Source organism: Passer montanus, unplaced genomic scaffold (genome assembly GCF_014805655.1).
Source record: "Passer montanus isolate IOZ18808 unplaced genomic scaffold, ASM1480565v1 scaffold121, whole genome shotgun sequence".
Lineage (NCBI taxonomy): Eukaryota > Metazoa > Chordata > Aves > Passeriformes > Passeridae > Passer > Passer montanus.
The window spans coordinates 927000-950036 of NW_024358834.1; the positions used below are offsets into that span (position 1 = coordinate 927000).

General features: G+C 38.6%; 1 protein-coding gene across 1 annotated transcript in view; it reads right to left on the reverse strand.

The window, feature by feature from the left end:
- Positions 1 to 23037, reverse strand: part of LOC120497090 (transcription initiation factor TFIID subunit 4-like) — a 146253-nt gene that overhangs the window by 101078 nt on the left and 22138 nt on the right. Inside the window, 4 exon segments of the mRNA XM_039698146.1 lie at positions 1383 to 1552; positions 9125 to 9239; positions 13228 to 13333; positions 22612 to 22869. Coding sequence (XP_039554080.1) covers positions 1383 to 1552; positions 9125 to 9239; positions 13228 to 13333; positions 22612 to 22869 — 649 coding nt within the window.

A 23037-nucleotide genomic window follows, 5' to 3' on the forward strand; every position in this document is an offset into this window, starting at 1 on the left:
GTGATGGGTTCTGTGGCTCTTAAAGTATGTACAGATTCCTGTAAGTCCTGCACTTGTAATTACATCTCCATGTTGTGCAGCAATTGTTACAGCCAGACAGCTCATTAAGGCTGATGTGGCAAATTCATTACCGATTTCCCATTCTTTCCAACAGTTTTATGCCTGCCTGTTCCTTTTCCTACACCTGTATCAACTATTGTGTGAGCATCCCTCCCAACAGCTTCCCAGACACACTTGCTGAAGAGCTCGCTGGCTGCAGTCTCAGTGGTGCTGAGGCAGTCCCAAAAGGCAGGACCTGCTTCCAGCCGTCATCACATCCTCACTGCCAGCTGCCTACCGCCTGCAAAACCATGCCTTTCTCTGAAGGGGAACTTAAAATGGCATTTTGTAAAGTACAAGAGTGAAGTCTGACAATAAGTCAATGAAGAACTTGCCTGCAACTGCAATATAAAAAGGGTGCCGTTAATTCAATGAACATAAACACAAATAGCATTTCAGAAGCAACCTCATGCTTAAAAAAACCTAACAGTGCTGATTTGCAGCAAGATTTTGGTCTTATCTTTAAAACTCTGAAAACTAGATCGCTAAAAATTTGTGATGTAAGCAGAGGTCTGAAAGAGATACAATTTATACCCCTAAATAATTGGAGCTTACTATGTTAAGACACTGATGGCACTGAAAACATTAGAAAAATTATGCTGAAAAATATACATTTAAGTACCAGAACACATAGTGTGTATTAATCAACTATGTCATACAAAATGCATTCTATTTTACAGCAGCGTATTTCCTAACCTTAAAACATCATTAATTTTGAACAGTTATTCTACTGAAGTTTTTAACTTCCATTTTCAAATGGCAGAATAAATAAACATACCTTTTTACCATGATAAATAAACACAGCTTTTTGAAAACACATCATAAGAAAATCACTATGAACTTAAATAGAGGCAGGTGTTAAGAACTGAATAACTGGTTTGTATGGGGAAAGAAAATCTTGACAGGAGACTTAAGCATTCTGTTAAATGTTATTCACAGGTGTCCTCTGTGACCTGTACTACTTACTTTATTTCTTTGTTTCAATCTTCTCATGTGTAAAACATGAAGGAGGATTGTGAGAAATAATTAATGTTTGCAAAGAGCTTTGAGATTCTTGGACATAAAAAACATGGGGAAAGCATGAAGTTTAAAAGTACCAGCATACTATTTTATTTCCAACTTGAGGTAAGTTACTTTTATCACAAAAACCTTGAAAGTTTAGAAATACAAAATTATGGAATCAAATGCTTCAAAAACCATCTTAAGTGCTGAGCATATTCTGCTCCTCAGAACCTCATCACTCTGAAGGAAACACTCCCAGAAGGAAAGGATGTGCTTCTCACCCGTTTCAAGTATGCGTTTATGGAGAGGTATAGCAGCAAGAAAGGGTTCATCTTTACAGGACTGGATCTGGGTGCCAACCAAGTCAGAGTTGGTAGCCATAATTCGGGCACTTTCTTCACTAAGATTAACACCAGCCATAGAGGCAACATCATTGATGTCGTCGTCATCTCTGCAATAAAAAACCAGACATATAAAACTGCATGGAATTCTGCAAGGAATATATTCATTTTTTGCATCATCTGCTTCTCCAGAAGGAATCATCATGCCACATGCCCAGTGGGTGGGCCATTTGAGACAACCCCTGGTGTCTCCATTTCCACAGAGCATCTTCAGAAACAACCACATATTTCTCTGACCATATCAGAAAACATCAGAAGCAAGACAATTTGACTGGTAACAGAAGGTGTGACAGAGGTGTCTTCATCTGAGAGTCACTGATATCAATGAAACCAGGCTGATCAGGAAACTAACAACTTAACATTGGGATTTTCTCTTTATAAAGAAAACTAGGCATAAAATGGTAAAATAAATAACAGAAATAAAAAGCAAGCTCATGAATTTTTAAATCTGCAGCATTTCACAAGTTCCTACTAAAACGGACATCAAAGCATTTTCAGCAACAGCTGGGGAACATTCTTTGACCATGCTGAGCTCACAGGTAAGCCTGGGCTCCAAGTGTGGCTGGAGTATGTGCTGGTAATTTCTCTGGCAACATACAAATATCAGTAGTGTCAACAAGTTTTAGGAAAATGAGCTGCATTTGAGAAGATGATAGCAACTCCCAGGCCATTTTTTGCCCTGCAACATCCTTGTTAACAGCTTGAGAAAGTACAAACAAATTTGAGTTTCCATAGCAGTATCTCCCAAGCCTCTTTACCTCCTACCTGTCTGAGGTATGACTCAGAGCTGTGGAAACAGCTATCTGGATTTAGCACATTCTGTTTCACAGCTATTACTAACACAAACATTATTTCAACATATTCTAGAGTGATTACACAACCTTTGAGAATATTATTTTCAGAATATATATATATATATGGATGAAAATATTAAAGTCCAGACTCCTAATACTGTATAAAGCAAACAAACAAAAGCTTCATGTAAAAGATATTTTTTTAATTGTTATATACTTGATGTCCTGTGCACCCTAAAATATTTTGTCACTTGTAACAAGCTTAATACCTACAATAAAACCCAAAAGCTGCAAGTAAGGTCTGAGAATAAAAGGAGGGAAATCCAAAAATCCATAATCTAGGTGCTCCCTCTCCTCCCATACTTTTCCTGTTATCTGCACTACAGCACCCAATTTTGGTGGAAGACTACAGTGGTTTGGATAGATACTGGTTTTGTTTTCTTTTGTGGGAAAAAGTCAAGAAGGGACTTTTATTTGGGTAAACCTGCAAAATTCCTGAGAACAGTGTTGCAACATCACACAATGGTTTTGGCTGGAAGGAAACTTAAAAGCTCATCCAGTGCCACCCCTGCCATGGGCAGGGACACCTTCCCCTGTCCCAAGCTGCTCCAAGCCTCAGTGTCCAACCTGGCCTTGGGCACTGCCAGGGATCCAGGGGCAGCTTCTCTGGGCAACCTGTGCCAGAGCCTCAGCATCCTCACAGGGAACAATTCTTTCCTAATATCCACTGTAAACCTACTACCCTTTAGTTTGGAGCCATTCCCCCTCATCCTGCCACTCCAGGCCCTTGTAAATGGTCTCTCCTTATCTTTACTTCACGCTCCCTTCAGGTGGTGGAAAGCCACAACTGGGTCACCCTGGAGCCCTCTCTTCTCCAGGCTGAAAAATCCCAATTCTCTCAGCCTTTCTTCCTAGGGAGATGGTTCATCCCTCTAATCCTGTCACTTTTACATCTGACACAGTGTGGACACAACACTCACCGAGGGACCCTTGGCCACAGTGAGGAATTGGCTCCATGCCCACAGCACACAACCAACACTGACTGAGATACTCAGTGACCAGCTCAAAAGTTTGTAATTCTACAAATGAAAAACCACAGGTAAAACTGAAAGAAACAAAGATATCTGTTGGGTTAAAACCTGAATGCCTGAAATGGAATGAGAATCACCCAGGATTCACAAGGCCCAATTCCAGCAGGCCTCAAACCATGGGAAAAGCAGACTCCTATCAAGGCAGTTACTAGAACACAAACTCTGACCTATGTAAAACAGAAGCTTCTGGAACACATACTTGAACCCAGAACTTCAAAATAAAGCTCAAACTGACCAAATCACCAGTGCAGTGGCACAACCAACACTGACTGAGATACTCAGTGACCAGCTCAAAATTTGTAATTCTACAAATGAAAAAGCGCAGGTAAAACTGAAAGAAACAAAGATGTCTGTTGGGTTAAAACCTGAATGCCTGAAATGGAATGAGAATCACCCAGGATTCACAAGGCCCAATTCCAGCAGGCCTCAAACCATGGGAAAAGCAGACTCCTATCAAGGCAGTTACTAGAACACAAACTCTGAACTATATAAAACAGAAGCTCCTGGAACACATACTTGAACCCAGAACTTCAAAATAAAGCTCAAACTGACCAAATCACCAGTGCAGTGGCGACACCCATGGGCCCTCACCCCACTGTGGGTCTGGGTGCCAGGGGACAAGCCCAGCCACAGACAGCCAGGTAAAAACAAACCCAGAGGTTCCCAGGGCTGGCCCCACACAGCCCCGCTGTCCTGTCCCTCAGCCAGCAGCTCTCACAGCTGGGCAGGGGTTCCCAATCCTGTCCCTCAGCCAGCAGCTCTCACAGCTGGGCAGGGGTTCCCAATCCTGTCCCTCAGCCAGCAGCTCTCACAGCTGGGCACAACTGGCTAGCAGTATTCAGAGTCTCAATCCTCTATTTATTTCCTCATCAGGTTGCCAGGACAAAGATACTTTGATCTCCTTCAAGCAATCAGCCATTAAAAAAATTCAAAACAGCAGTCTTGACTTGTAGAACATAACTTCTCTGAGAAGTTTATCCTTCTCTCTCCTTTTACTTCACAGCTGAAGAAAAAACTATCCATCTTTTACCTTCTTCTCCTTAGCAGTTTAGCTGCTCCAGTTTTTATTCAGTGTACAGATCTGTGACCACATTATAAATTAATATTTCTGAAATAAAACCACACAAGTATTTTGAACACAAATTAAGATTTCAACGCAATTATCAAAACCAATGCAACAGCACTTACAAAGACCATTACTGTAACTCCTGGAGAGAATAATTTTCTTCCATCTTACACTTGCAAGCTACAAACTGCAAGTACATCCTTTATTTCTTTTTCAGTATTACATGGAAGACAAGTAAGAAATGTATTAATCACAGCTGGGACTACAATGTTTTTCTGACAGGAAGAACCTTATCCATATATTTCTCCTTACTTCAAGGAACTTCATAATGAAAAAATGTGTGGATACTGAAACATACATTTATATTTAGAGTTGCTATTCTTGCTGAACAGTTTCCTAAAGAAGTGAACTTTTAAGCCCAGAAAAGTGAGTTTTCAGAAGTTATTCTGTGGAACAAAGATGCCATCCAGTGGTCATCTAGACTGACGATTACTGTCTATCTTTCCTTTTTCATCAGAGCATAGTATTTAACAATTTCCTATTTCTTGGCATATATTACTATGCCTGTCCTAATTCTACTGTTTCAATAAATATTTCTGGTTTTTACTGAATTAAATTCTAAGTCTCATAGGATGAACCTAACACTCCAACACATATGGCATTTTTAAGACAGCATGAGTTCTCAAACTTCTCCAAACACAAACTGTATCTTTTAATAATCCAGGAGTCCAATTCTTCCTCCTATATTCAACCCCTTGTAACAATCTTCCTTCTCCTTTTCCCTCATTATAAAGACTCATGAAATTGCCAAAAAAAAATCTTATCTGAAAATAAGCAAGAAAACCCGAAGTATTTGCACAGTTATCTGTGAAAGGTTTCAAAGATTTTGTTTAAACTAAGACAAGCCATTATAAAAACCTGGTGGCATTTGCTTTATGAACAAACCTTAACTGCATGATTGCACAGTTTTTCTTTCTCGTGCACGTTGTCAGACTTGAGCCACTGCTGTCCCAAACTGCCAGACTGAACTGCTCCCAAAGAAGCCAGAAGAATGCATAAAGCAATCAAGACAACATTACACTACTGACTTCCTCCTCTTACAAGGGAATTGCATGTCGTTAGGACAGTCCTGCATCCCACAGATGCCATGGATCACACAGAGATTAACAATACATGGCATATAAATAGGGACTAGAAATTACTGGAACAGCCACTACTGTATTTTATAATGGCACAGATTCCATTTACATATCAATTATAATGTTTATTCTGATGTTCATGTAAAAATTTACGATGTCTCCCTAATACTATTTTGCCACACAATTCATTCTCTGTGCAGAATCTTCTCTCTGATAAGCAAAAGGGCTGACAGAACAAGCCACATTTATGATCAGCATTTTTCTTTATTTTGAAATATATGGAAGAAACACAATCCCCTTATAGCTTGAAATATTCATTTCAGAAAAAACAAAAACCTCAAGGGCAAGGTTTTTTCATATACCATTTTGAGATGAAAACTTTGAAGTTATCCATTTAACATCCACATTAGTGTTCTGCCACTTAAAGGGCAAGCTGCTTTGCTTATATTGCTAAACTTTTATTTTTAAAAATAAAAATAAAATACTAGACACGAGAATTTTTTTGGCTATGCAAGGTAGGTCTGAAAACAAATTTTTTATTTCCACTTAGAGTCCCCCTCAAAAGGCAGTCAGACAGCAGAATAAAACACAGATAGTAAGATCAGCTTCAAATTATCTCAGACTTCACAGAACTGTCTGAAAACAAACCCCATCACACTGGCTGTACAAAACCTGACACTGCCAGGTTCTACGTCAGATGTAACTCAGAAATACTGCCTCAGAAAAGGAATGGTTCCTGTGACAAGGAAGGAGCACACAAAGCACAGCATCATCCCACACACCAAGCAAAGATCTGTGCACTCCTGGCCCTGCCGTGCAATGCCCCTGAGCCCTGCTGAGCAGTCTGGAAGGGCTGGGATAACACAAGTGACAAACACTGAGCTCCATCCTTGGAGGAACACAGAGCACACGGGGACCCAGCCCTGAACCAAGTGGGAGCTGGACCTCTCAAGTGAAATGGTTCCATCCCAACATCAGGAACAAATGGTTCCATGGGCACCACCTGAACGTGGTAAGAGCCCTGAACCAAGTGGGAGCTGGACCTCTCAAGTGAAATGGTTCCATCCGAACATCAGGAACAAATGGTTCCATGGTTCCCTCCATGGGCACCACCTGAACGTGGTAAGAATCCTTAAGTCCTGCTGCTGGTGCCAGTGAACTCTGAGGGGACCAGAGGTGATGAGCAGCAGCCGTGGACACACAGGCTGCTCCCTGGCAGAGCTCAGTGGGATTTTTGCTTTTCTCAGCTACACAAACCTCAAGCTGGCCTGTTATGATCTAAACCCAAGTCTAGACTTCTGCTGGCAAAACAAACAAATATTACTAAAAACAAAACTCCAATTTCTGTCCTTAGGTATTAACAGAGTTGAAAAGACAACTAACTGGGGCTGTATACAGTTCTCTCTGAAAAATACAACAACAATAAATTTAATACCAAAAAAGTGATCTGAAATTTCAGAAGCAAGCTTCACCTTGCAGAACTCTTGGGTTGAGAACACTGCATCACAGAACAGCTACTGTAACAGTGAACTCATGTGAGCAGTCTCACAGTTCATTAATAAATGCTGCCCTTAAAGGCATAGCTGCAATTTGCAAAATTCTTAATTGCTAGATCTTTTACGTAATTCCATCTCGTATCTCCTACAGTTCAGAATAGAGAAGAGAAAAAGAACCACACTGAAGTTCAAATTTCTGTTTCTAGTGACCAACACTTCGCCCACAAAAGTGAAAAGTTCAAATAAGTTATTTTAAAGAAAGCAGAATGTAAAATAATGAAACAAATATGCAATAATAAAACACTAAGGGCAAAATAAATTTATACATAACACAACTATTTTTCAAAATTCTTGCTTTGCTTTAGATGCCAGTTTGCCTTCTGGCTAAAAACACATTCTTCACACACGCTGGGAATGTTGAGGAAAACTAGTCAGCATTCAGAGGATTAATACAGATTTCCAGCTCTGTGCCTTTAGGCTTAATAGTCAGACATCTATTTGTCCTCAGGAGAGGTTAGGGGTTGAAATGCAAATATGCAAACAACTGAATTCTTTGTTAAGATATCAGGAAAAAGCTTGATCTTTGCTGCTGTTTAATAAATCCTTGCAATTTTGTGGACTTATTTAAATGCAGCTTTGTGTCTTACTATTTTGAAGAAAACAATGCAAGGAAACAAACACATTCATTCTGACTAAAATTTGTTCTCTAGAGGAAAAATGACATACACCCTTGACAGCTTATTTACCAAACTCACTAAAGATTTATTGATTTATCAATCAGTGCCTTGAGCATTTGCTTCTCCCCAAGGGAAAATTAACAATTCCAGCTAACCTAATATATTCTATGTATAAACTAAGTGAATGCAAGAATCAATCCTGGCACAGTTTACAACATCCAGCTAAAAAAATGCTGTCCCTTTTGGTGTATGTAAAATTGAAAGCTATACTAACGAAGAATAAATGCTCATGTTGCTTACAAACATAAAAAATACTTATTAAGACAGTACAATTGAACCCAACAGACATTTTAATTCATTTAAATACTCAGTGGGAGGCAAAAGCATTGGAAAATAAAAAATTGAATGATTTTGCTTCCAGATTAATACTAAGTACTACCACTATTAGTTACAATACTGACATGCCTCAAAGCAGAGATATTTCAAAGAGCTACAAATTCTCTTTTACTTCACCTGCAAAAGCATAAGTCTGAAAATTAATTAGTGGTTTGATGATGTCAGAGCAACATAAGAATCCCAGAAGATGAAAATTAAAATCTAGGAATATTTTGTCATTCAATAAAGAAAATATTTTAACACAACTAAAATGGTGTTAGCGAGAGCAAAATACAGTAAATGTAAGATCTGCTTTTCACTACCAAAAGTAAAAATATCCCAAATATATATAAATAGAAGTCTGGAGTATAAAAAACTGGCAGAGATGCTCAGTGCATCACTGGTACTATGCTGAACCTTTTTTGCAGCACCTGATTCCTCCAGGGGTCCACAAACCACCCGACCTCCATGAGCTAAGGGAGCACAGGGAGCTCAGACACAGCCAAGTGTTCCCTTTAAAGCCAGGACCTACAATTCCCTGCTCAGGGATCCCCTCCCAGGCCCCAGGATTGTTCCTGGCAGAGGAGGGGCTGCTCCACAGAGGCCCTGTCCTCACAACCAGCACCTTCCCAGCAAGACAGAAGCAGCAGAATCCAATGCATAACACCAAGCACAGATTCTTTTAGATCCTCATGCACATAATTTCATTCAGCTAAAGTTTTATTGTAATCCACAGAATTTACAGGTTTGTTAAACGTTAAAATGTGCATTTAGAGAAAAATCCTCAAGATATGTAATGATCCCCTTTCTTCTTTAAAAATCGAATTAAGTATGAAAATTGCCATCCAATCCCAGGAAAAAAAGACAGGAATCGTTGTAAAAGACTGCCCTCTGGTGTCACACCAATTCTCAATTCTGCTTTATACTTCAGATTCCCCCAACCACCCCGCTGCATTTTTTTATTATTATTTTTGCTTTTTTTACCTGAAAGAACCACCTCCAGGGTCATTCAGCTTGTTTTTCTGATTTGCAGAGACCTGAACACCAAAGCCCCCAGGACTTTTACTGGCTTGTATTGTTGGTGCCTTCCCTACTGTGCCTGAAAAACACCAAGCAATGTTATTATGAGCTGTCTTAGACAATTTACATCAAAGAACCTTCTGTCCAGGAACTAAATTTAACTGTCTGTAAATTGCAAACAAAGGAAGATATTATTTTTAAAGACTATAGGCCGAAGAAGAACAATTTAAAATACAAGATTTATATTAACATTACAGTTTGTTCAATATTTACACAACAATGATGATTCCAAAACTGAAAACCACTGGCCACGAACAGCTGTAATATTTATAATGGCTATAACTGTGTTTGCAATTGCCAGTAAACCACTTTTCTGGATAAACTGTACAGAATAAAGAAGGCGAATTTGAAATGTTCTTAAAACAAATACCTTAACTCAGAGTTGCTCAGGGTATTAGCTATGCCTTTTACATTTTCTATATAGTAATTGTCCTTTATTGCAGTGAAAAACATGTATTTCAGAATTGAAAGTACTGCATGCATTTTAAAATGTTCTGCATTGCATATAAAAAACACTATTGACAAATTTGACACACGCCCCCCGTAAAGGTTGTTTTGCTTTCTCATCTTGAAAACAAAGACTCAAAAATAATTCATGTCTGAATCTAGACTTTACAAGTCTTGAAGTACAAGTAAAACCAGGCTTTCTAGATGAACCAAAGTGTGGTGGACATTCAGTAAATTAAAGAGATCTAAATTCCTCTCTGACATGAAACTTTTGGAGTAGGCCCTCCCTGACTGCCCAAACACATTTACTTGGGTTACATTTGGGGCTTCCTTTAATCCCACCTGTGTTTTGGCATGTAGAAATAACTCCATCTACTTGATTTAAAAGATCTCACCTCTCTTGTGCATCACTCCATTTTATTGAGCATTACAGGCTTTTGAGACTTTGAGAAGGATGTGAAGGCTGCTCCTGCACCCCAGGGACTCAGTTGCACAAAAATAGCATGGTAAGAACCTTTTCTCTCATGAATAGTAAAAACCTGAAACACAGCTATCCTAATAAATCCTTTTAAGAACATTTCTTGGCTAATACAAAGCTGCTAGCTTTGACTGAGTCCTGCATTAGTTTGGTTTTTTTTATTTTCAAGTCTTCATCAACTCCAACATATGATCTTAAAGAGAAAATAATTTGATAGTGTTTGTTGAGTTCTCCATCTGTATAAATAAACTGTAATGTGGACTCTCAACATTAGCAAATACAAAACCAGATTTAGGACTTCAGGCTCAAGCCTGGGGAATAAAAATACTTTGTCATCAGAATATTCAAGGTCCATGAGATGCCACAGACAGCATTAGTTCACAGACCAGGCAATTCTTTCCATTAGTTCATCTGAAATAGATAAATGGTTTTCTACTCAGAGAACTGGAAGGAGGGAAAGGAATAATACAATAATAAAAATTAGCAGATTTATGCTTTGTACAATTAAGATCTAGAAGATTAAAAATGTGTTAAACTTGAAAATTTTTGCAATGGCAAACTTAAAGTAACAACAGCACTCCTCCAAAATTAATATATTTCTTTGGAATCAGTATCAATTCTTTGTTTTCTACAGATTATACTTTTGATCAAAAAATACCCCCAAAACATATATAACCATATGGATATGGAAGACTTAAGTCTCATATTCATCCCAAGTATATGTAATTCTAGTCAACTGATCAGGCAAAGTGAATGTAAGATTTGGGATGACATTTGAGTTTTCTGGTTTAAATAAATTACAACTGTGCATGACTAAGGGTTAGGCATAAAATATGACTAAAACATCCATTTTTATTATGGGCAGAAAATATTTTGAAAACTAAAATCACCTGTGGGCCTAGATATTTCATGGGATTGGTAATGACATACAGAGTCTTTCACCACTGCATCCTTGCTTCAAATTTTAATTACCACGATCTAGAAAAATAAGCCCAAAATTAGGAGCTTATTAAATCCTAGCTGTATGTCAGCACTGGTTAAATGGCTGCAACAAATCTCTATTTTATCATTTGCCTCAATTCCTCCATCCAATCCATAAGATGGAATTAATCTAATTATTATACTAGTAGAGTGCTTTGGTAAAGGAGTGTGAATTTTTCATGCAGTAACAATGGTGTTACTTCCACTGGTGTAAAGTTATTTTATTTATATAAAGGTCCTTAAAGCATGCCAGTTTTATCTAAACTACTGTTTTAAGAAGCATTACAGTCTGCTCACATGGATGTACTGACGATACACTACACTTGGAGATTCACTCCTGCCAAGGAGGAAAATGCAGCACTGTGTGGAAAGCAGCTCAGTTCCGAGGTAACTACACTTAACAAGTCACACTCCACAAAATTATGCTACCAGAATTTTTATTTAGATGATGTCCTATTCCAGTATATTAGCTCCTTCTGCAGGAATACCTGGGTCAGTATAAAGTATCATTACACTGGTGTTTACAGTTAAAGGTTTTAACAATATATCAACGATGCACTCTTGACAGTGCTGCCAGCACACAGGCAGCCTGCTCCCTAGACATGGGCTGCAGGACGAGTGGTTTTGTACTGGGATGTTTTCTAAATGCCTATTCTTGTTTGTTTTATCTGTGCAAATAAAACCATATACTGGAAGGCTTAACCAAACCTGTAAATTTGAATAAGCTCACCAGAAAGCAGGACCTTGCATAAAGTGGCTTCTATAAAACTATCTGCCCTAAGTCAAACTGCCAGTTAAGTTGCATTGCACTGGCTGATCAAGGGCTGTCAAGAGTAAAGTCTATTCTGAACCTACTGGTCAAAAGGCAGATGCCAGTATCATGCAAACTCTCAGTACACTGTTGACATTCACAGCTTGCAGACTGAACAAGCAAAGAATGAAATCTGCCTTCACTCTCAAACACGTAAGTCAGAAGTGAAAGCTCATGCTATAAGATGCATGGACATGTTATAAACTCAGGACATGAGGATCAGTGCTATCAAACACATGTTATGGTGAGTAACTGTATTCCTTCCTAACCTGGAAAACAGCCTACAGGATTACAGTGACAGCTTGGTCTTTGTGTCCATTCAACCTTTGGATTCCCCTAGGAGGGCAGAGCAAGTGAAACATCAACTGCTGTTAAACATTTTTGATGTTTTTTTTTTCCCAAGGAGAATACAAACAACCAAGCAATGAAGTCAAGTAGGCAGCAATAGCTTTTATATGCATTTGAACTAGTTTGAGTCCTGATTCAGTACCTGAAGATGACAAGCTCTGTATTCCATTACAAACCCTCAATCTGTAAATGCCCACATCCAGGAAGGTACTCTCACACATATTCAGGAAAAATAAAACCCAAGCCTGAGAGATTCAGTGGTAGAAAGAAACAAATGGGTGTTCATTAGGAAGCAAGGAGGCTTCAAGAATCCTCTTAGAATGTGGGAAGTAACAGCCAGACACTCATTTCTTTGTGTGCACACAGATGAGGAAGGTGTGTACAAACCACATGCTGTGGCCAATCATGTATTGTCAGGTTGCTGTAGCCAGTCTCTGACCTCACCAAAAAGTAAACATACTGTCAAAGAAAACCAACCTGAGGCTTGAGAAATTTCTCTAGGGCTCCTACCTTGACTTCTGTAGCTGCAGAGATGGGGACTACCATGTTCTGCTTCAGGAGTATGAATTACGATGATTAAATTGAGGCATCCACGAGGCTTAAGGAAAATGAAGAATTTTTTTCTTGGCCCAGAGTTACAGTTTAGGACAGTGAGAGCCAAGTTCCTGGCCTGCTTTAGAACTCTCCATGAAAAACTGCTAAGTGAAGAGCTAAACATATGTGAGTTTAGTCCTAAGGTTGTTCCAAAACATTTCACTGTGTTGGTCCAAAACACCTTGAAACTGCATATGAAAACATGCACTCTTCAGCCAGCATGAGGGAAAAATAAATGTCAACAATGTTGCCAATGTCAACACTGTGCGTTTTTCCATGCTACTTGTTTGTAATTACAACAAAATTCATACAAAGGTAACAATCTCACTAAAACATTTAAACCCATACCTTGTGGTCTAATGGTCTGAGTTATTACCACTGGCATCCTAATCTGGGTAGTCTGGCAAGCAGGGGTTCGTTTCACAGTTTGAGCAGATGTTGACTGGATAATCTGCTATTATTAAAGAAAAGTATACTTATATTATACTCTTTATACACAAACACACACAACGTAAATACACTAATACCTGTAATTACCAAGATAAGCATGTGGGTCTCTACAAGCACAACCAGCTGGTGACAAAAGTCATATTCATGTAATGCATGTGGTTGTGTGTGTGTGTATATACCTACTTTGCCATTATGCTTTTAAAAAATTCAATCATATACGCCACAGACGTCATACCTTACAACCTTCACTAAAAATATATTTCAAACTCGTAAGGTTAATATTAAAATTCAGACTTTTGTCTTTAGACATTTTATTAGGAAGAAAAGCAGTTTTGTAGAAGAAAATGCTGCGATAATTGTAGTGGCATCCACCTACAAACATTAGGTCTTCCACTAAATATCTAGGTTTTTTAAAGAAAATATACTAAAAATAAATTCTAAAATATTATGGGTTCCAAAGTCAGATATACACAAGAAAGCAAATCAAGTTTTCTGGTGATCATATACTATGAAGCTTTTAAATGCTAATTTGATATTCTCAAGGTTTCACTTACTACTAATTCAGGTTCTGAAGTTCTTCCTTTAAACTAAACCTGGGTTAGAAACTTAAAATTTGACCCATAAACAAATCAAAAAGAAAACATGTGCAAGGGTCATGTTTAATCAACAGCAAAATGTTCAACAACAACAACAACAAAAACAACCAAACAAAAATCAACATTCATATGATCAGGGACAAGGTAGGCACAGATGTAATGAACCAAAGATTCAGAAAGATGTGTGGATGCTGCAGAGCTGTAAGAAACCCCATAAATAAACTCTGAAAATAAATCACTGGCAAACAGCTGTCTGAGGAATATCCCCACCACAACTCTGGCATGGCAACTTCAGACTCCTGATGCTGCTCACAGTCACAGCTGAGCTCCTCCCCAGTGTGAGCCTCCCCCTGGGATGCAGCATTCCCTGCTGGAGGGCAGCTCCACACTGCCCCTCTCCCACATCCAGTTTGTAAAACCACTGCACTCAGCTGGACAGCAAATGGCCAAGGCTCTGTCTGCAAAGCAACCTATGGAGAAGAGGAAAGGACAAACAGCAGCTGCAAATGGGACGGGACAGCAGGATGAGCAATGTGGAATTTCCTGCTAATCTCCAAAACTCTCTGCAAGGGAGACAGGTGAAAACTACAAACAAGACAAGAGTAATGAGGGATCTCTGATGTGTTCTGGAGAAAAAACAAATTGGGCCATTCTGAAGTTACAAAACTGCATTTTGTACATCCTAAAATACAGAGTCAAAAGTTATAAACCTGTGGATGTAGAAATATTAGCAATAACCACCCTGCAGAAAGAGAAAAGGGAAAAAAGATTAAAGATTCAGCTTCAACTATGGACACTGAAGGAAAATGGAGCATTTGTACTAAGCACAGAAATGGAGCAAAGAGATATAAATTTACTTAGTCAAGACAGAGAATAGTCACACTCAAGAGGGGAAAGAATAAAGTAGCTACCATGCTTAAAAACAGGAAAGAAACAGAACTGATCTGTGAAAATAACAGAAAAAAGCTGAATTAAACTGCATTTTAATGCACAGGAAACATGAACAAGTGTGGTTTTGGTAAAAAGACAAGAATAATCCATGATAAGAAAACATATTGGTATGAAAAAGGAGAGTGATGCCACTTTTGCAATAATTTATAGGATCAGTTTGCAGAGAGTAGTGAAGAAAAGCTCTTGTACCTTAATGGACCAGAAGCCAGGCCACAAAGGAGATGTGTGGGACCTCTGGACAGAATTACTATATGGTATTACAGTAATCTTCTGCAACTGGATTTTTTTTTTTTCTCTCTCTGTGAAGCAACTTCTACAGTTCAGAACCAAGTTCTTTTTCCCTTGGTTAATATTTTCATGTGCATACCCTACAAAATGAGCCACTAACGGCATTAAAGACAGGACATTATTTAACTATTTAAGATGACATGAATGGCAATGTTTTCTTTACTATCCAATACATTCCAGAAACTGTCTTTTGGCAAGTACTAAACTAGGACTTCAGTGTATGTACACACACTGAAAGTCTACAAAATTATTGAGAAACAAACTCCTCCAAGGGGCAAAGACCAAAACCATTATCTTAAACTCCATAAAGAAACCAACCAGCAACAGGCACATACTCTCTCAAAAGAACAACTGCACCACAGCTCAGAGTAGCATCTGACACTAAATCCCAGTTTCTATACTGGATTTTAAGGTGCAATCTCCAGATCTGGAGGTCACTAAGGAATTAACATGAGCAATTTTTTTCTGAAGCAGAGTATGTAACTTCTTTGCAGGCAAAATAGGGACACAGTAAAGACCAATGAATCAGAGGATCCTGCATTAAAATTTGTAACTATCTAAGCCACATTTACTCAATTAAGATAATTCAAACTGTTCTAATCTTCTTGCCTGTTTCCCCAACATCATAAGCACTACTAAGTCCTTAGCTTGACCTCCAAGTAGTAGACAACGAACAAGTGTACTAGCAAGCTGGTCTGGGAGATGATGAACTTAAATTATTTCATATTGCTCACAGACTAAAACCATGCACAACAAGTGTACCCCATGTCAGGTTCTCTCTCCATATTCTGAACCAAAGCTGAATGCCATTGATCAGTTGACAAGCACTGAGAGCAGATACAGGAGTTTTAGGACACTGAAGTTAGCAGGGATATTTACTACTCCTGCCTTCAGAAAAGGAGAGATCTCTGTGCTGCTGCAACCACCTCTGGGAAGGTGAGGAGAGGACAGAGTCAGACTTCCTGAGATGCGCAGAGCAGAAGGATGTAGCACAAAAGACAAGCTGGAATATAGGAGATTCCAAGGGAATATAGGGATTTCTGAAAAAAAATTACCATGAGGGTGGGCAAGCTCTGGAACAGGCTGCCCCAAGAAGCTGTGCAATTTCTTCTTGAAGACACTCAAAACATGGGAGATATCCCAATGTGTAAGCAGGAGGCTGCACCTCCTAAGACACCTCCAGCAGTCCTTTCAAACCTTTCACACTGTCCATAAACACACCATCACCAATTTTATTCAAGTGCTGAGTCACAAAATGTGAAGAGACACAATACAAAAGTCTTCAGAGTGTACAGAAACTGCTCATCATTCCACCTCCCCTAAAAAGGGAAGCATTTTAATTATGCACACCTCTGAAGACAGCAAGCACAGTAACAGAACAACAAAGGCACAGAAAATAGAAAAGACAGAATGTGATTTAGTCGTTGCTTAGATTTGATAGAGTTAGGAAAATGGTAAAATTATGATGAAGACAGTGTTGAGACAGCAAGTACTGTCTTATACTAGTTATTCCTCTTCGATTTATCTGTCAAAGTTGAAGAAGATGTCCTAGGCTGCTGCACTTTGGAGGCCTTCAAGGAACAGACTAAATCAGCAAAGTCATGGCATTGCTTCTCCAAGTACAATGTGTGAAGTGTTAGCTACATTTTTCTTCCATAAAATTACATTTTTCTTCTATAAAATTACATTTTTCTGCAAAGTAAGATGTACATTTCTCACAATAAAAAGTATTCTCCCTCTCTTTTTACTTCACCTTTGCTCCTCTCCCCTTGTCATCTCTCTCCACTCGTCACACTCACTTTGATTCACCATTTGTCTGCTCTGCCGGAGCAGTTCCTCCTCTCACCTCCTGAACACTGCAGATACTACTCTGCCCTTTGCCAAAGCTGACTGTATTTTCACAGGTGAAAAAAGGGATGTTTATACAAAGGTGCTTCCATAAGATAGCAGGCTCATGAAGACAAAAAAGGATATACAACAATCACACCAATGATAACCAGCATAGCAAAGAGGTGACAGCTGAAATACTCTTTTTTTTTTTTTTCCTAAGGGTTTTCTTCAAAATTTCTTCAAATTTGGTAACTCTGTGAGAATAAAGTAATGGTTCTCTCTGGTCCTGATCTCAAGCCAAAAGGTGATGATCATTCCATGACATCTTCTACTGCGGAAGTTATTGCAGGACAGAGAACAAGAGAACAAATTATAGACATGAACACAGACCAACAATCAACAGCAAAACCAACAAGCACAGAGAAAGAATCCAGCCAAAGCACATCAAATGTACAGAAGCAGAAAGAGAACAGAAGTTATCAGTCTTTCTCACACCTGCACAAGAGAGACAAAATTAAATGAGAGCCACTACCTACAAACCATTGAAAGAAAAATTCCTTTAGGACAATAAGATTAGAATTCATTGCTAAAGTTTCTGAGGACAAGGATTTTGCAAATCTCCTGGACCAGTGCAGATGTAAGAGGTTCCAACCTTTACTTGACAATGGCTGCAAAGCCAGCCTGGCTCAATTCACAGGAATCAATCTGATCCAAAGGCTTAAACCTATCAAGTACTGCAATGAAGACAAAACCACAGCAAACAAGAGCTTCTGGGAAGAATGAAAACAAAAATAAATTTGAAAAATATATCCTTTATCAAGCTTTTTTTTCTCTCAATTAAGTTAAAAAAATAATGTGGAAGGAAGAAACAAGACACGCATAAACACATAAAACTCAGAATGGCTGTGGTCTGATATGACATTTATCTTCACTCATGAGTAAACACTTGCTAACTCACTTGTGGCTATGCCACTTGTGATTTATCAGTCTACTCACTCCTGAAGATAAATGTCATATCAAACCTCAGCTATCATGTAATCTGGCAGCATTAACTTACAATGTTCATGCTTTTATGGGCCTAGAATTCATATTTACTATTGCTTACCATGCTACAGTAGCAGCTACACTTTTTCAATGGTGCCTCAAAATCTACATAAGCAATTATTTTTCATCCCAAATTAAAAAAAAAAAAAAAGAAAATACTATTTTAATGTTAATATGACAACAATACTATTCCACTGAGTATAGGCTTTCAACAAAGAAATTAAGAACAATAAAACAGAAGCCAGGACATCACTTGTTTCACCTGCTCCTCAATTTATTACACAATTCTTCCTACAATGGTCAAATGGTCTACTTTTGAGTGTGTTCAATTATGGCTTTTCCATCACTGTCTTTGGGAGCCTGATCTACCATCTAACAACTCGGTCGTACTTTAAGGATATTTTGCCTTATATCCTACCTAAATCCTACTTCATTTAATCATATCCTGTTACTCATATTTTTACCATCTTGGTCTGTTCCAAAGAACGAATTTTCCCTTTTATTCTCCCTTACAATCAGTATTTGAACAAGTTCTGTGTTTTCAATTCTCTTAAGTTTTTCTTTTAATCTTTGCTTGGCCTTTTGTCATTGGTTTCCAAACAGCAATCAGTGACAATACTCTCTCTATATTAATGTACAGCCCAGAAAAATCTGAAAATAAAGTCCATGATAACAACTCAGTAAACCACTAGGCTGTGTTTCAAATTGGCATACAATTTGTCAAGTACAGGCTTTATTCCTGTTAATGGATCCCAGATATCTACTGCTCAACAGCTATTATTATTTATATTTTACTGCACACCAAATTCCACATCACTGGCTAGATCTTTATTAGTCAATTAACAGAAAATACTCCTTTTATCCAAACAGCCATCTATTACACTTCCATTTCTAAGCTGCCTTGCAAACAAGACAAAAAGACAACTATTTCCTAAAATTTCACTAAAATGCATACAAATTACACTCATTCATGAACAGAAAAGTGATGCCAGAAAAAGCTCCAGTGGAGAATTAAAAAGCCAAGTGGAACATCCCCATATAACACAATTCTTATTCTGCTGCTGTATCTTGTTTCCAAATTCCATTACTCTATCTCAACTCTGAGAGATTCCAACCACTGTGACAGTGCAGGGAAAGTGTCAGTAGATGTTTAAGCAAACCCTGTTCTATTGTAACTTAGATTATGGCAGAGCCTACTCTGGACACTGTGCCCTATCAGTGCAGCAGAAATGGTGCAGATGTATTTCCATACATCCCTCTAATCCTAGACCTGCATGAATCTTTATACAGCTTTATATAATGAAATTTGTTTTAACTAAGATGGATCACTGATTTTCTTACTGAGTTTTTTTTATCACACAAGTTTAATACTTGGCTTTAACTTCCAGGAGTACTTTCTCCTTATGATACAGACAGTGTCTACACAACACAAAGTGCTAATCCATCTCCACTACCTCAACATGTGCAATAAAGAACATCTCTCTTGTTCACACAAATTTTACCTGCTGCAATGCCCAAAACAAGACAGGCAATGCCTGCATACACAAGGCAACACAGAGCACATGAACTCTAAGAATGGCAATTTAGACAAACTTTGAACATTGCACTTAGAACAATTTTTAAAACTGATTGCTGGCTTATCTCATAAATAAGATTTATTTAATTATTCTCATCAATAAAAGATCAGCCTAAGATTGTTCCCCTTTTCTTTATGTAGAAGTAGCACTATCTAGCTGTATAAAGCATTGTTCTTCATAGTTTGGAACATGATTCCAGTACTCTACAAAACAGCTTAGAGGTCTCCTGTTTCATCTCTGCCAGCACTGTACATTTCAAAGCCTTTTTGCAAGCTCTGCTGCATGCTGACAGTGCACACAGGATTTTCACATTACCTCAATGCAACTGGAGAAAGCATCACCACAGCTGACACCTTTGAGAAACAGAAAAGACAAAGGAAGGAACAGCTAACAGCCCCTTCATGTTTCAAGGGAAACTGGACTACTGTAGACTGGCTGGTATGAAAAGATCCATAGTCTAAAACAAGCTTGCCCTTCTGCAGCTGGACAGTTTGCAAAGCCAGCTGGAACCCTCTCCAATGAGCTTCAGGCTTGGAAAACCTGGAGCTCAGCCAGTTCTCCCATCAGTGCTGGCTGCCCTCAGGCAAGCCAGCTGCAGTCCTCCTCTCCCAGACAAGTGCAAGGCAAGATGGCCAGCAGCCCTGTGCTCTGATTTCGGGGAGCACTGAGAACTGGGACAGTGGGAGCACTGTCATTGCAAAACAACCAATACTTATCAGCAGTTACTGGGCTGATATGGAGCTGCTGCTCTGCTGTCTGCCTGGCACCTGAGTTGATGGTTGCTGTGCTAAGATCTTTTGATGCAGTAACTCTTGCTGTCTGATGCTGCTTTTGTCTGTATACAACTACTCTGAGGGTCATTAACTGCTTGGTTAAGTACTGTTTGATTCTATAACTAAAGACTGACAAATTTAAAGGAAATATAAAGGAAAAGACAGTTTCACACTAAAGCAAATATATTATGATTTTTAATGTCTTCTCCCTATTAGATATATTTTTATATATTATATCTTTTCCAGAAAAGAAACAGTATTAACCACAGCTCTCCTTTGTGCAGTTTGTGACCTTTTGAAAATGTAGTGGCCATTTCAAGTACCCAGTAAATGAGAATTCAGCCCTAGACCTGTGACCTCCTTACAGACAGAAAACTAACTTCTCTTGCCCATCAGATCAATCTCCACAACGTTGCTTGAGCAGCTTCCAGCTCCTCCTATTACCCAAGCATGTCAGAAAAGCTCTTCACATTGTTCACCTCTACTCACAACATCACAACTGCTTGCTTAGAGTATCCATTGACATGGGACAGGCAGAACATGCCTCTCCCAGAAATCTGGTTTTATCCCAACCAGAAAATGCTCCAACAGAACTATAATCACAAGAATTCCTGTGGTCTTACCCATTTTTGTCCTACATCAGTGTTTCTCAAAAGGTGTGGTGAAACCTGCCCAGTGGGCACAGGAACACTTAAGGTGGGCTGCACAACACTGGAAAAAGCCATGTTACATGCAGTAGGCAAGCCTTAGATTGTGGCAGGAGGTGAGGCCAGACTTACTGGCCATGGATACTTCTACCTCTAAGCAATCTGTCAGCTGCAGGCAGAAATTTACTTAACCTGGGACAGGGAGTAATTTTTCCAATACTGCCTATAAGTATCACCAGTTTCTACTCTTCTGCCTAGAAGAGCCAAAGTCACTGTCCATTCAGTCATGAAACATGGACAAATCAAAGAGATGACACAAAAAGCGTGAGGAACACTTTTCTAATTAATACAACAACCCAGACAGGGTGGGGAGAAGCCATCTCAGAAAAAGAAAGCATGCAAGTGGCTGGACCTGCATTGAAGCAGCCAAGTTAAGGTGAAAAATATCCAACTGTCTTGTGTGTATTACAAGTGCCAGAGTCACAAATCTTACCACTCAAGATGTTCTTACACATTGAAACTATGCTTGCTAAAGCATTATTAAATTATATTAATTTTATTTTAAAGTTAATAATTTAACCACCAGAAAGTGATTGTAAGGTTCAAGACACAGCTCAGGTATTTTCAGACTGTGCACTGCTACTTTTAAATTAAAGCAAAAGAGATATTCTCTCTCTACATACCTTACAAATTATTTATATGCTTTATAGATCCTCTAAACTCAAGGAGAGATGACTGTAAGGTTTTACACTATCACATTTGCATTTCTCCACCTCGATAATACAAATTTTTACCAATTTGATACATGTTCTGGAACCTCTCTATATGATTTTGAGACCTAAGTGAAGTACTTTACTCACACATACACAGAAACCAAAGACAAGGAAACTCTCACAAAGGATAGTAATGCCTGTATAAACTCAAGGCCTTGTAAAAATCCTCAACACCTTTTGATTACAAGTGCAAGCACACACACAAGATCAATAAAGTCACCACACTCTCAGTGACTACCTGGCTGTGCAGCTGCCTTACTGCTAGTGCCTTTGAAATTAATGAATCTAAGCACTTAATACTCCACAATGCACAACAAAGATACAGTTCAGTGAGTAACAGAGAATGGCATTATTGCTAAACAGAACACCTGGTACAGCACAGCTATTCTTCTACAAGATTTTATAACTATGTGCAGAAGAGTTTAAAACAAGAGTTCATTTTAATTTTAAAGCAAAGCAGCATACCTAATGACATACTCAACACTATACTCTTGCCTGTAAACCTTGGAAAGCTTTCTGTACTACATTTGTCAAATTCCCTCAAATTCCAGTGCTCATACAACAACCACTTTATTACTGCAGACAAAAAGAACAAGAGTGCACTTCCTTAAATTTATGTTAAAAATGTTATCTGAAGTAATGGTTGAGCATACAGGTGAAATGACAGAAAATGAGGTACTACCACATATCACAGAATATGATACAAACAAAAAAGAATTTTCCCAAACAAGCTGCAATGAAAGTGACACTGAAAACTGCTATACAGTTCATTAAGAAATCCTCTTTTATACTACAGTACCTACCAGTTGAGAACTCTGATTTGACTGTACCACCTTAACCTGAGGAGGCTGCACTGTATTTGATACAGAGACTGTGCAAATGTTGTTTGGTTGCCTTATTCCTATTGTCTGTGTGGTGACAACAGAGGAGATGCTTCCCGAGGCAGACTGAGGTATAACTTGAGAGAGCTTGGTCTGTTGGAGTGACTGCTGAGACGGCTGTCCTTGCAAAACCAAATGCTGACTATTCAGTAAAGATTGTCTCAGTGCAGGTAGACTTTTCTAAAAACAGAAGAAAGTTTATGAAATGTCAAGCTTAGCAGATTGACAAAAATAATTTTGAAATTTGCTGTAAACATAATTAACTGCCTGTTCATCACACAGAACTAAGATTGAACACACATTGTAAGTCAAAGTTCAGTTTTTATAAGCTTTCCATTTGGATTTAGC